The sequence below is a fragment of the Vespa mandarinia genome, chromosome 7 (assembly GCF_050613455.1).
Source record: "Vespa mandarinia isolate Hongniang chromosome 7, ASM5061345v1, whole genome shotgun sequence".
NCBI lineage: Eukaryota > Metazoa > Arthropoda > Insecta > Hymenoptera > Vespidae > Vespa > Vespa mandarinia.
The window spans coordinates 6,832,501-6,847,500 of record NC_140816.1 but is presented as its reverse complement, the minus strand read 5'-3'; the positions used below and the strand labels follow the sequence as shown (position 1 = coordinate 6,847,500).

The 15,000-nt window shown below is 27.5% G+C and overlaps 1 protein-coding gene across 8 annotated transcripts in view; it reads right to left on the bottom strand.

The window, feature by feature from the left end:
- LOC118440255 (serine/threonine-protein phosphatase 2B catalytic subunit 2) overlaps window positions 1–15,000 on the bottom strand; it is a 203,523-nt gene that overhangs the window by 78,470 nt on the left and 110,053 nt on the right. For all 8 annotated transcript variants that reach the window (XM_035863046.2, XM_035863045.2, XM_035863043.2 and 5 more), the window contains one exon: window position 1. This exon is cut by the window's left edge and continues 124 nt beyond it. In XM_035863046.2, coding sequence (XP_035718939.1) covers window position 1 — 1 coding nt within the window. The remainder of the gene's footprint in view (window positions 2–15,000) is intronic.

Below are 15,000 nucleotides of genomic sequence, written 5' to 3'. Positions count from 1 at the left end.
ACTGTAACAAAAAAAAAAAAGAACAAGAACATTTTATTTTTTTCTTTCTTTTCTTTTCTTTCTTTTTGTTTTTGTTTTTTTTTTGTTTTTTTTTTTCACTTCGTTTCGGTAGAAACAAATTAAACATCCCATAAATATTTTTGGAAGGAAAAAAGTGGACGAAAAAAAATGTTTTTCTCTTCTTTTTTTTTTTTTTTTTTTTTTAGATTAGCACTTTTTTCTTCTCTTTTTGTTTTTTTTTTTCTTTTCCCTTTTTTTTCGGTAGAAACAAATTAGCCACCCTAATAAATATCTTTCAGCGTACTGAAAAAGAACAAGAGAAAATGAGAATTCTTTATTCTGTTTTGCATTTTTTTTTCTTTTTTATTTTATTATTTTTTTTTCTTTTTTTCTTATTTTTTTTTTTTGATAACACGTTTCTCTTCTTTTTTTCTCTCTTGTTGGAAACGAATCGGACCATCCCATGAATATTTTTGCACGCATATCAAGAGAAAAAGATAGAAATACAATTTCTTTTTTCTTTTTTCTTTTTTGCCCAGTAATAAGTAGCACTGTCTGTTCTTTCCCTTTTCTTTTCCTATTCTTCTATTCTTTTTTCTTTTTCCCTTATAGAAACAAATTAGCCGGTCTATAAATATCAAGGTCTTTTCTCTCTCTCTCTCTCTCTCTCACTCTCTCTCTCTCTCTCTCTCTCTTTTCTTTTTTTTCTTTTCTTTCCTTAACCCACCCTTAATCAAAGAATATGCCCCAACTTTACTTAGTTACGATGTAAAAGAGATAAAGCACGCGATCTCAAAACCGTTTATTCTCTCTCTCTCTCTCTCTCTCTCTTTCTCTCTCTCTCTCTCTCTCTCTTTCTCTCTCTTAACGTTTAAGACGATAAGAAATCTCTCTTTCTTCGATTAATTTAAATAAATTAACTCTAACGACGTTACACATACATAGAGCATATATACACGTACTTATATACGTATATATGTACATGCATACATTTGCTATGTAATAAAAAAATTTATTCCGAATTTTTAAATCTATTATAATGAGAATTGGGTTTAATTATATTTAAAGAGATATTGGATTTTCTTCTTAAAATTTGTAATTTTAATGAGAAACATTTCTCGTTGTTCGGTGTAAAATAATCTTTTAGATAAATACTATATTTATATATTTATTAAATGTTATAATATATATATATATATATACTCTATTAATTTATTTTATTTAACAATATTAAATAATTAAATATTATTAAAATTTTAACACATGACTTACATTATATATATATATATATGTGTGTGGGGGGGGAGGGGGGTAAGTGTTTGATTAAGTAGTACAATAAAATCATTAACCTATGAATTTAACGTATAAATGATTAATAATAATATTAATTAAAACGTTCAACATAATAATCAGATATGAAGAATTTCTATGAGAAAATAAATTTAACGAAATAGAAATATTGATATAGAAATTAAAATTATAGATATTTTCATTTCTAAAGATATTTTCTGATGAGAAGTTAAAATCAAAGAGACGTAATTAATTGAACTACTATTAATAGACTTGATGTATCGGCTATAGGAGCTTTGGTAGTCCACGAGTGTTGATAAACTTGTTTGTAAATGTTTCAGAGACGAACTACGCTTTCGAAATCGAGATAGATAGATAGATAGATAGATAGAGAGAGAGAGAGAGATAGATAGATAGATAGAGAGAGAGGGGGAGAGAGAGAGAGAGAGAGAGAGGTCATTCGTAAAAGTTTAAGTTTTCAAAGGTGAAACACGTTGATTAGAAATTCGATACACTGTTCTCGTTCGCATAATAATTTTCTCAGGATCGATCGATCTATCGATCAATCTATTGCTTATGCAATTATAAGTTATAAACAAATCTGTGTTTCTCCTTAGAGATAATACGACGAAACGTGATTCGTTTATTATTTCTGTAAATCTTTTGAAATCGTTCTTATCAAAAATTGTTACAATTTTTTTTAAGTGTATCCTTCTTTTTTTTTTTTTTTTTTTTTTTTTGTTACTTTCTTAAATAAAGGAAATGTACTCGTTATAAATTGTACGATGTGACTTCGTTCATTAATTCCTCCCTTGAATCGAAGATAATCTGTTGATTTATGAATAATAATTTATGAATGAAAATTTTCATAAAGAAATATTACTATTATTTTATATATATATAAATTTATTTACTTTTTGTTGTACGTGTTTCTTTTCCTATCGCCGTTTAAAAGTAATCAATTTTCATATTAACGAATTGCACATTAAATGAATCAATTATCATATAAAATAATTTATAATTTATTCGTCCCTTGATTAACATTTATTCATTAAAAAAAGAAAAAAAAAAAAACCATCAATCTATAAACCGATTTTTCATTATGTCATTTTATTTATATTAATCGATGTTCGAACGATTATTTAAGAAAAAAAAAAAAAAAGAAAAAAAAAAGCATAGTAAATGCGTATATCCCCATTCAAAAAAGAGATCGAACAAATGGGTATACAAATAGGCAAGACGAAAAGGAGGGAGAAAAAAGAAAGAAAGAAAGAAAAAGAAAAAGGACAAAAAAAAAAAAAAAGAAAAGCAGTAAAAAAAAATACATCGGAAATTCGTCGATGTTGATTAGAATCTAGTTAAGTGACGAAAGATTTGTGGTCGGCAAAGTGAATTATAGTAAATTGAAATAATAGTTATAACAGTTGATTGAGAGTATCTTACACACGTATACACATATACATACATACATATATATATATATATATGTATATGTATTAAGTATATACATGTGTATATGCACGTGTATAAATACATGCAAGTGTAAGCACATATTTATATATATATATATATATATATATGTAATGTTTGTGAGTAGATGGATGCTTATGCGTACTTCAGTAGTATGTATATGCATATATATGTTTGTTAGTACATGTATGTGTATGTATACATATATGTGTTTCTCTCGTTTGAGAGAGAAATGACGGAAACATAAGAGGAAGACAGAGAGAGATAGATAGACAGAGAAAGAGAGAGAGAGAGAGAAAGAGAGAGAGAGAGAGGGAGAGAGAGAGAGGATCTAATCGGTTGTACTTGAAGCTATCCTAATTGAATGCCAATCTCTAATTCCCTTGAAACGTCCTAGCAATCCGTTTCCAAAGCTCACAAGGAGGATTCTTATTGGTTAATTCCTTCCTATTCCTAATTGTAAGCTCTATCTCTCTGTATCTACTTCTCTATCTCTATCTCTCTCTCTCTTTCTCTTTCCCTTTCTATTTGTCTTTCTCTATCTACCTATATATATAGGTATGTATGTATGTGTGTGTGTGTGTGCATGTATATATTTGTCCTTTATCTGTTTAACTTATTAAGAGACGTTTCTCTCGAGGAAACTCTTGGCACTCTTGATGTCCGAGACATGTACTAACGATTATAATCAGTGATAATAATTAACTCGACCTTTCATAACGATATGCCATCGGCTATATAGATATTATGTGTATGTAAATATTCGTATAGTATAGAATGTATGTATGTATATATGTAGGCATGTAAGGGTGAGTTCAAAAGGGTTACTAATTTTTTTTTCTTTTCTTTTTTTCTTCCTTGTTTTCTCTTAATTTTTTTTTTTTTTTTTTTTTTTTTTTTTAATATACCTACAAGCACCTATATATAATACACGTTTATTTTAATATTTCTTTTTTTCCCCCCCTCTTACTACTTCTTTCTTTCTTTTTATATAATTTTTTTCTTTTTCTTTTTATATGTATGCATATATATACATATATATATATATATATATATATATATATATACCATAAATATTTAAAAATTATCATAGTATAATAATAAATAAATAAATAAATAAATAAATAAATAAATAAATAAATAAATAATATCAAGATTTCTGCTTATATAATATAAATACATATACACAAGTATATAATAAGTACATGTATAATTTTCATTTTTTATTTTAACATATCCATATGAATGTATATGGATAATGGTGCTAAAGTCTTTTAGCTAGTCTTAGAATTAGAATTCCATCAAAATGAAAAAGAGAAAAAATAGAAATAGAAAGAGAAAGAGAAAGAAAGAGAGAGAGAGAGAGAGAGAAAGAGTGAGAAAGATATATATTGTATATATAGATGGATAGATAGATTCGTCTTGCAAGGATTCATACAAAAGTTGTCGAAATAGACAGGATCGTGAAGTTGTAGGGTGGAGGGAACGGGCGGGTGGGCTGTCGGGGAATGGGGAGGGGCGAATGTGCGTTTGAAGTTCATTACTCACACTGAAAACAATCTATCTGGGTCAATCGGGGGTGAGAACTAAAAGCTGACAATGGCGGTTTCACTTTGTTAAAGGGAAGTCACGTTGCGGAACGTCCATTTATACTTACACGGGATTATTATCTTTTTTTCTTTCTCTCTCTCTCTCTCTCTCTCTTTCTTTTATATACATAAACACACACATACACACACACACACACACACACACACACATATATATATACATATATACAGGCACGCATGAAAATTCAAAAATTCACGCTTAACGAGAGTTTCATTAAGTATAAGGAGAATACGCGTAATTATATCGTACAATTAGTTCATTATTATTATTATTAATTATTTATCCTACTATTTTACTATTATTAATATTCAAAGATTTCGTTTATATTCTTTTATAAGGTGAACGAAAAAATTTAATGATAATATTCCAATGAAATTTTAATTCTCATCGTATGTCGCGTTTTGTATTATCGTATTATATATCGTAGAAATAATGTACACGTAAATATCACGTTAGTTATAACTATATATATATATATATATATATAGGCTTTTAACGTTGTCACGACGAAAAGATACTCGACTCGTTGATAATTTATTTTTCCTTTCTAGAAAACTTCAAGAAATGAAATATATATATGCATTTTTCGTGTTTTCCACTGTCTTCTTCCTTTCTTTCTATCTTTTATTTTTTTTTTTTTATTTTGTTCTCTTCTTTTATTTTTCTTTCCTTTTCTTTCTTTCTTTCTCTCTTTCTCTCTTTCTTTCTTTCTTCTTTCTTTTTTTTTTCCTTTCCTTCTTTCTTTCTTTCTTTCTTTTTAAAGCATCGTTCGCAATCTAACTCCTCTCGTAACTTTTCTTTTTATTTTTCTGCGATAAGAGCATTTAAATTAATATCAAATAAAACTTTTACGAAAAAAAAACAAAAAAAAAACCCAAGAACTTTTGAAATTGGCTCTGATAGATATTGACATATTATTATTTTTATATATATATATATATATATATATATATATATATGTCTGTGTGTGTATGTGTGTAAATAATATTAAAATTAATTTTAACAGACCAATATTGATATATTAAAATGAACTATATAATTATGATTATATATATATATATATATATATATATATATATATAAATGTTACATATTAAAATAAAAATTTAACGTTAATAAATAAAATTAATATTATAGGAGATAATATAAATATAAATACATGATATATTTAAAATGAAACGTCTTATATTTAATTAATTATTTATTTACTATTTAACTCTTAATCAACTACTTTCATTATAAAATTTCTTTTCATTTACGATATATAAATAAAGAAATAAAAAGAAAAAAAAATATATATATATATACTACAATACATATATAATATTATTTTATTTTTTATTGTCTTTTTTTAATTTACATATATATATATTTATAATATATAATTTATAATATAATATTTTACTTTATATTTATACTGATTCATTTTAATTTATATACTTTCGTGTCTTCCCCTCTATCTGCCATCCTCTCGCTTCACTCTCTCTCTCTCTCTCTCTCTCTCTCTCTCTCTCTCTCTCTCTCTCTAAAAACTTGTGAAAGGAAATGCAGCATAAAAATGCACTCGGTTGGCCACGTAAATCGATCCACGTGACGTTTACGCGAGCGCGGAAAGGAAGATAAACATTGGTGCTTTTTCATACTGATGTTTTAAGTAATATACTTTAGCAAAGGAAAAGAGAGGAAAGTATGATGGTTGACGATGATGACATGATATTAGTGCGATCATAAAAAAAAAAAAAAAAAAAAAAAAGGAGAAAAAAAGAAAAAGAAAAAAACATGTACAGCGACAAACGTTCTTTCGTCGTTAAAACGTAAGATGATGATGATGTAGATGATGATGATGATGATTAAAAAAAAAAAAAAAAAAAAAAGAAAAAAAAAAAAAAAAGATGTTGGAAGAGATCGAACATGTATTATTTTTCCTTTTCTTCGTTCATCTGTTTCTTTTTTTGTTTTTCATTCTTTGTTTCTTTTTTTTTTTTTTTTCTTATTCTGCAAGTTCCGATATAACAGGAAAAATTTTTAAATTGTTCAATCTGTCTGTTCTCATAAATGATGATCACAATCATTGAACTAACTTCGTTCAAATGAATCACATCGATTGAAATCTTTCTTGAGAAATTAAATGATAAATAAATAAAAATAAAAATAAAAATAAATGTTAACAATAATCTATCGATTTTATTTTACAAATTATATGGTATATATCATTATTATTATTATTATTATCATTATTATTATTATTATTATTATTGTTATTGTTATTGTTATTGTTATTGTTATTATTATTATTATTATTTTTGTTCTTACTTTTTTAATGTCACAGAAAATTAAATGACATGTTTCTAGTCAATTTCTCGATGAGTCGTTTAATTTTACAACATAGATATTCTTTTTTATAAGGAAAGAAAAAGAAAAGAAGAAAAAAAAATAATTGTAATCAGTCATTTTCACCTAACTCTACTAATTATATATATATATATATTAAAATAAAAAAAAAGAAAAATGGCGAATGTTATAAAACGATAATAATCGAATATAGAATTATTATTATTATTATTTTTTTTTTTTTTTTTTTTTTTAATTATAAAAATACGTGATAAACAAATAAAAGAATAAGAATAAAATAAGTAAGACAAATAAAATAATACAAATAATTTGTTGGCTTTAATTCCATTTTTGTTTTTTCATTCCTCTTCGAGTCCAGATTAATATCTTCTTGGTCATTATTCTCCACGCAAGTTACTGCAAATTGTACACGTCAACGAGATTTCGTTAATCGAGAAAAGCCAACGATAGAATAATAATTAATATATTTCTTATCAATTTGACTTATCCATAATTTCGACAAATCAATATTAAATAAGACGAGACCGTAAATTTATGACGAATAGTAAAAAAAAAAAAGAATTATTGCTTAGTAGAGTCGTTAAAAAAAAAAAAAAGAAAAAAAAAACAGAAAAAATAAAAAACAGATAATAATAAAAAGAAGAAGCTAAAGAAAAATGATAATCTGACTATCTTATAAAACTAATCTAATTAGAAAGTAATCTCATTTGTTATTTATGGGAACGTATTAGACTTAATGGTCGATTTTATTAGGAAATAAATTGAATATTTTTATTATATATACTTATTGTTATTTTATGGAGAGAAAGAGAGAGAGAGAGAGAGAGAGAGAGAGAAAAGATAGTATTACTCATATATATATATATATATATATATATATATATATATATATATTATTTTACTTTATTATATTTATATCTTTTTAAATAATATATCATTTTACGCGTATGTAATATAACACAAAAAAAAACATATATATATATATACGTATATATAAACATAAAATTAATGTTTAATAAGAAATTATGACGAAAATCCATTTATAATTTGTTTAAAAATTATATATATAAAAAAAAAAAAAATATATATATATATATATATATATATATATAACAGATTAGAAAACGTCAATTGGAACAGAATGAAGATAATAAATTTTCTTCTTGCTTTATATCAATACACAAAAAAAAAGAAAAAAATACCATGTACATACTTTTAGAAATATAATATTAATGGTTGGTATATAGTAAAGAAAAATAGCAATTAAAAATTTTATAGCACCAAGTAGACAGTTTGAAAGTGTTGGTAAAGGGGTGGTGAAAGAAAAAAAAAAATAGAGAGAGCGAGAGACAGAGACACAGAGACAGAGAGACAGAGAGACAGAGACAGTGGTAAGAGTAATTCCAGGTCTATAAATAATCTGTGTAAGAAAGTCCTTCTTCTGTGTAATTTACGAAGTGTCGACGGGTTAGCAGACGGGTTTATCTCAGAAATAACGACGATAACATTTCGGTGTCGTGTAGTTATGATAAAATGAGAGTACGAGGATACGAATACAAGGGACGATACACTGTTATACTATAATTCTCTTTTACGAAACAGATTACTTTGATCTTCTGAAACATATATTTCTCTTCATTAAAATAATATATTTCTACAAAAAGTTCACTTATTTCTATTGTTTGTTTCTTTTCTTTTTTTTTTTTCTTTTTTCTTTTTCTTTTTCCATATAAAATTAATTTCAATTGTAATCTTTTTAAGCCGAATAATTATCATATGTTCTCATCTTTGTAATGAAATTGTCTTTGTTTTTCTTTTTTTTTTTTTTTTTTTTTTCTTTCTTTTTTTATTCCTTTTTACGATATCGTAGTCATTAAAAATAATATATTGTTTTAAAATTTTATTAATTTCTTTTTATTCCTTTTTTTTCTCTCTTTTCTTTACTGTTTTCTCTTTCTCCCTTCCTCCCTCTCTCTCTCTCTCTCTTTCTCTCTCTCTCTCTTTTTCTATAAATTAAATTCGATTTAATTATAAACGAAATTATATTTTTTCATCTTTGAAATGGACTTTTGTATTACGGGCCATTAAAAATACTATTTAAATATTATTAAAAATTTATTAATTTCTTTTTTATTTCCTTTTTTTTTTTCTCTTTTTTTTCTTTTGTAAATATATTTCTTTCCGACATGAAAGGTAAACGCCAAAAAAATTAATGACTGACCTATTGCGATTTTTTCGAATCGAATTTATTCATTAAAATGAAGAAAATAATTTGTATCGCCGAAACAAATTTTTTACGTTGGTTTCATTTATTTATTTATTTATTTATTTATTTATTTATTTATTCGTGTGTGTGTGTGTGTGTGTTTAATTTTCGATTACTCGCAACAGAATAGAAATTTATGTATAGTTTAGTTTTATTTGAAGGATTTGCACTCACTCCCTGTCTCTCTATCTCTCTTGCAAAACGATCTACCACGGTTATTATTTTTAAAATACACTTTTTTTTTTCTTTTCTTTTTTTCTTTTTTCTTTTTCATTCATTTCTTTTTCGACACCCCGCACCACACACGTACGTCTAATATTTGTCTCCGAAAAAAAAAAAAAAGAAAAAAAGATAAGAAAAGAAAAATGTAAAAAAAAGAAGAAAAAAAAAAAAAGAAAAACAAGATAAAAAGGGAAAGAAAGTAAATAAATATTTTTTAATACCAGTGACACTCCGGTTCGCGATATGTCCGTCACACGATCTCTCATATTTCCTTTTTTTGATTATACGTCAAAAACTCTCTTGTCGACTACGCTTTTTTTTTTTTTTTTTTTCATTTTTTATTTCATCTTTTTATTTATTATTTTGTATTTTATTTTTTAGAAGAAAAAAAGAACAAAAAAACAAAAAAGTAAACGAAAAAGAAAAACGAAACTAGGAAGACAAAGCAAGCCACGCCCGCCCCTCCAACCTCTCACTCACGCCATGCGAAAAAAAAAAAGAGAAAAAAAGATCCGCTATTCGGACTTAAAAGAGTCCACGTATATTTCGATTAATACATATAATCCTACAAAGAAAAAAAAAAAAGAATAAATAAATAAATAAATAAATAAAAGAAAGAAGAAGAGATAGAAAGGTAAAAAAAGAAAAAAAGAAAAGAAAAAGAAAAAGAAAAAGAATGAAAATTGAATTCATATCGGAAATCGACAAAAGAGGGAGTAGACAATAATTAAAAAATAAAAAAAATAAAAAAAGAGAAAAAAAGAAAAAAGGAAGGAAAGAAAGAAAAAGGCAAAAAGGAGGGAGGAGAGAGAAAAAAAAAAAGAAAAAAAAAAGGAAAAAAGAATCAAATCAAATCTAATTAAATTAAAATAACGATCGAGAGGAACGATTGTATAATACTTATGGTATTATTAATTTAACGGGGTAGACGATCGAGGAGAGCTCGTTTCTCTTTTAAAAAATCTAGGTCAGAATGCGAATCGACATTCCTCGAGCTATCTGGTAATAGTTTCACATATATTTTATTGCAACGTACCGACAATTTACGATGTGGAGTGCTGGGAATGATGAGGGGGGCGGGGACGGGGAGGGGGGGTCGGTGAAGGTAAAGGCAAAAGAAAAAAGAAATAGAGAGGGAAAAAGAGAAAGAGAGAGAGAGAGAGAGAGAGAGAGAGAGAGAGAGAGAGAGAGAGAGAGAAAATAAAAAGATAAAAAAAGAAAAATAATCAACGTAGAAACGAATGCGTTCATCGTCGTAAAGCTTTAGTAATGGTTCTATCTCTATCTCTATCTCTATCTTTCTCTTTCTCCCATTTGGTGAAATTTTACGGAGACCATGGAGCTTTATTAAAATATTTCATCCACGTTGAGATAAAAAGAAAGAAGAAAAAAGAAAGAAAAAAAAGAAAAGGAGAAACGAAATACAAAGATAAAGGCGACTAAAAAGAATGAAAGAAAGAAAGAAAGAAAGAAAGAAAGAAAGAAAAAAAACTCGAAAAAGAAAGAAGGAAAAAAAAAAAGAAAAGGAAAAAGAAAAAAATACTCGAAAAAGAAAGAAAGAAAGAAAGGAAGAGAGAAAACGAGGTGCGTAGTCTGATGATGTTGGGAATTGGGGGATGGAGGGTGGGGGATGGATATGAAAACCAACCCTATAACCATCCTAAGCACGATGGTGCAGTTAACCTATATTCTCCTCTTCTCGATCTCATAGCGAACACTAAACTCTACTAGAATCGTCTTTTCTCGAGAATAACCAACGAATTTTACGACATCGCTGAGCTATCGAATTTACGTGCTTTTCTTCTCTCTCTCTCTCTCTCTTTCTCTCTCTATCTCTCTCTATCTCTATCTCTTTCCTATCGATATTATATTATATATATATATATGTGTGTGTGTGTGTGTGTGTGTGTGCATCTATGTAAATTCTAGAAAATGAATTGATTAAATTGTCATTGTGTAAAAAATGGATATAAAAAAAAAAAAACAAAAAAAACAAAAAAAAACAAAAAGAACAAAGAAAAGAAAAAGAGCGGGCGGGCGGGGAGGTGAGGGGAAGTGATAGAAAAATAAAATGAAAAAAAAAAGAAAAAAAAAAAAGAAAGAAAAGAAAAAGAAAATTCTTATACGTTCATTCAAATTAATTAATATTTCCAACGATTATTAAATTACTCGATTAATTTCAACGAATATCCATACGCTTTTTTTTCCTTGCTTCTTTTCTTTCTTCAATAAAATAATTAAAATTCTAAAGATGACGATACATATATCGTTATATACACGTTTTATATATATATATATTATATAATATATATAATATGTATATAAAAAAAAAAAAAAAAAATAGGAAAAAAAGAAAAGAAATTTCGATCAGAGATACATTGAACTATGATCTACGTATATATCAATGTTACGAGGATCATCACGCGAAAAATAATAATGAACGATTCGTTCGATAAATTGAAAAAAAAAAAAAAAAAAATTAATATTAATCCTCTATCATTTCTCCTTTCTCCACTTTTTCTACGAATAAAAAATCCTTCACTTTTAATACCCCTTTGGAAGATTACTTTGGTATATATAAAAAAGAAAAAAAGTGAAAAAAAAAAAAATAAAAAAAAAAAAAATAAAAACAAGAAAACGAGAAAGGGACAAAGAAAGAAATAAAAAAAAAAAATCGAGATCAGAAAGAGAGAGAAAGAGAGAGAATGGACTAAGAGACGAGAGTAATGGAGGAAGTTGATGGGATTGGGAGGGTGAGGGGTGTAAGTAGATATACTACATTGCATTAAAGGACGAAAGGAAAATAAATCATTGGAAGGGAGATATCGTGTGACCAAAGGGAATTATCGTTGAAATTTATGTGAAATCAAGTGAAAGAGATCAAGTAACCGTAAAGAGAAAAAGGGAGAAAAGAGAGAAAACTCGCAATAGCGTATACTATGAATAATTTTCTGCATGAAATCCCCCAGACGATTGGTCTTTTACAATTAACTCTCTCTCTCTCTCTCTCTCTCTCTCTCTCTCTCTCTTTCTCTCTCTCTCTCTTTCTCCCTCTTTAAATGAAGCAACCATAATAAGTAAGCAAGCAATTTCTATAATCCAAAAGAATGATTATCATCGTTGTCTTAACTTCCGACATCTTTATTTTCTACCCTTACGTTCAAAATATCCCTTAGATATTTTTCTCACGTAAGAAGGGCAAAAGTAATCTCGAGTTATATATGTGTGTGTGTGTGTCTATATATGTATATATATATATATTTTTTTTTTTCATTTTTTTCTTTCTTTTCTTTTCTTTTCGATTCTTTTTTCGCGTTAGTAAGTAGGTCCTTATGATACCATAAATTTACTACCCCATGACTCATTTTGACAGTTCGCTTTTCCAAATCGAAATGGTTAATGGGATCGTTTAGCCCAAATGGAAAGCCCTCGATTCTCTTCTTCAACTTTTCTTATAGATACTCTATCTCATTCTATCTAACTATCTCCTTCTCTCTCTCTCTCTCTCTCTCTCTCTCTCTTTCTTTTACTCATATGGATATCCTTCCTATTGATAAATCGTTCCAGAGATAGATAGACAGACAGATAGATAGATAGAGAGATAGAGAGAGAGAGAGAGAGAGAGAGAGAGAGAGAGAGAGAGAGGAAGAGAGGGAGGGAGAGAGAGGAGAAAATATCGTAAAAATTTCGAGGTGACGTTTGAACGACAATAAAAATGCTATCAATCCAATTGCCCTTTTGTTTTATCCATCAATCCACACTTCCATTTTGTGATTTGTTATTTATACGATATATATATATATATATATATATATATATATATATATATTTGCAATATAAAGTTAAACGTTATAATTCAATTTTTTGAAAATTTAAATTTCATTAAATCACTTTCATAATTATTCTATCATGAATGATAAGTAACTTAATACGTTCTAAATAAAATAACGATAAGGATAATTAATGGTCGCTGATAAAAACTATTATCTACATAAATACTTTTATATATGTATATATATACATATATATATATATATATATATATATATATATATACATACATATGTGTGTGTGTATGTGTGTAAATATGTACGTATATATACTAACGAAATAGAAAGATAACTTTATCGAAAAATAGGAAACGTTTATCGTCGCTCTGGACGGAAAGTAATTATCGTAAACTAGCGAGGAAACTATTGGCAAGGAATTTGAATTTGCATGAGAGAATCTACGGCTATATAATATATAAACTATGCCAACTTTATATTGTTGAAACATCGTTTTACTATGATGAAAAAGATTCGTATAAATTCATGGCTTTAAGGGGTCGCCATTTTAATTTCTTCTTTTTAGAAAACACATTAAATCTTTGGATTTTTTTAATATTGATCATTAATGAATATAAACGGAGAACACAAAACGAATGGTTCGTTGAATAATACAAATAAATAAATAAACAAATAAATAAATAAAAAAAACAAATAAATAAACAAATCAATAAGTCCTCGTAGATAGAGTGAATGTGAGCGTGACAAAGAGACAAAGAATGAATACAAAAGGAAAAGAGGAAAATAAGAGAAAAAGAAAGGGAGAAAGAGAGAGAAAAAAAGGACGAAGAAAGAATTCGATTAATCTGAAATATGCGTATTATTTTATGATCGAGATACAACACAATGCTAGATTTTTATTTTCTTCATTTTCTTTTCTTTCTCTTTTTCTTTTTTTTTTTTTACAACTAACACTAAACTCGAGAGAGAAAGAGAGAGAGAGAGAGAGAGAGAGAGAGAAAGAGAGAGAGAGACAAGCGGAATGTTGGTATAGTTGAGAATACGCGTACGTGAAAAAAAGAGGACGTGGGGAAGAGGAAAGAAAGGAAGGAAGAAAAAAGAAAAAAAAAAAAGAAAAAAGAAATAGAAAAAGAGAGAAAGAGAGAGAGAGAGAGATTAAATAAAAAGTAAAAAAAAAACAAAAAAAAGTAACAAATGGCACTCCAGAGATGGAGAGAGAGAGAGAGAGAGAGAGAGAGAGAGACCCATTCAACCAGCCAACCATACCAACCAACCCCTCAATCCCCACTCTATCACCACCCTCTCGATTTTTCTACGAGCGACTTACTCGCGGGCACACTAACTCTTACACGCAATCACGCACGCGAGTGTATATTTAATTAAAAGAGGGTCGTGAACTCACTAGAGAGTAACGAACCTGTACTAGGCGATTCGACGCGTTGACCCTCCCCCCACCCCTTCTCTCTTTCTCTCTCTCTCTCTTTCTCTCTCCCTTTCTATCCATCTATCTCCCTATCTCTCTCTTTTCCGTTCATTTTCTCTATCTATCTATCTATCTATCTATCTATCTATCTATCTATCTATCTATCTATCTATCTATCTATCTGTATATCTATATATCTCTCTGCTCCATTCATTTTCTCTCTCTCTCTCTATCTCTCTCTTTCTCTCTCTCTTTCTCTCTCTCTCTCTGTCTCTTTCTTTCTTTTCCTCTCCTTTCTTTTATCTCCCTCCTTTATCCGAACGATATGCTAGAACGAATCCTGATTGGAAAAAAAATATATTTAAGGGGGTTCCAAAAAAAAAAAAAGAAAAAATGGAGAGAACTAAAAAAAAAAGAAAAATGAAATAATAAAAAAAAATCAAAAATCAAAAGAGATATATATAAGAACTGATACCGGACATTTCGTTAGGATCTATATTTCTTTTCGTTTTTCATTCTTCTTTCTCTTTTTTTTCTTCTCCCTCTCCCCTCTCCCTCCTCTACCCCCTCCTCCACCC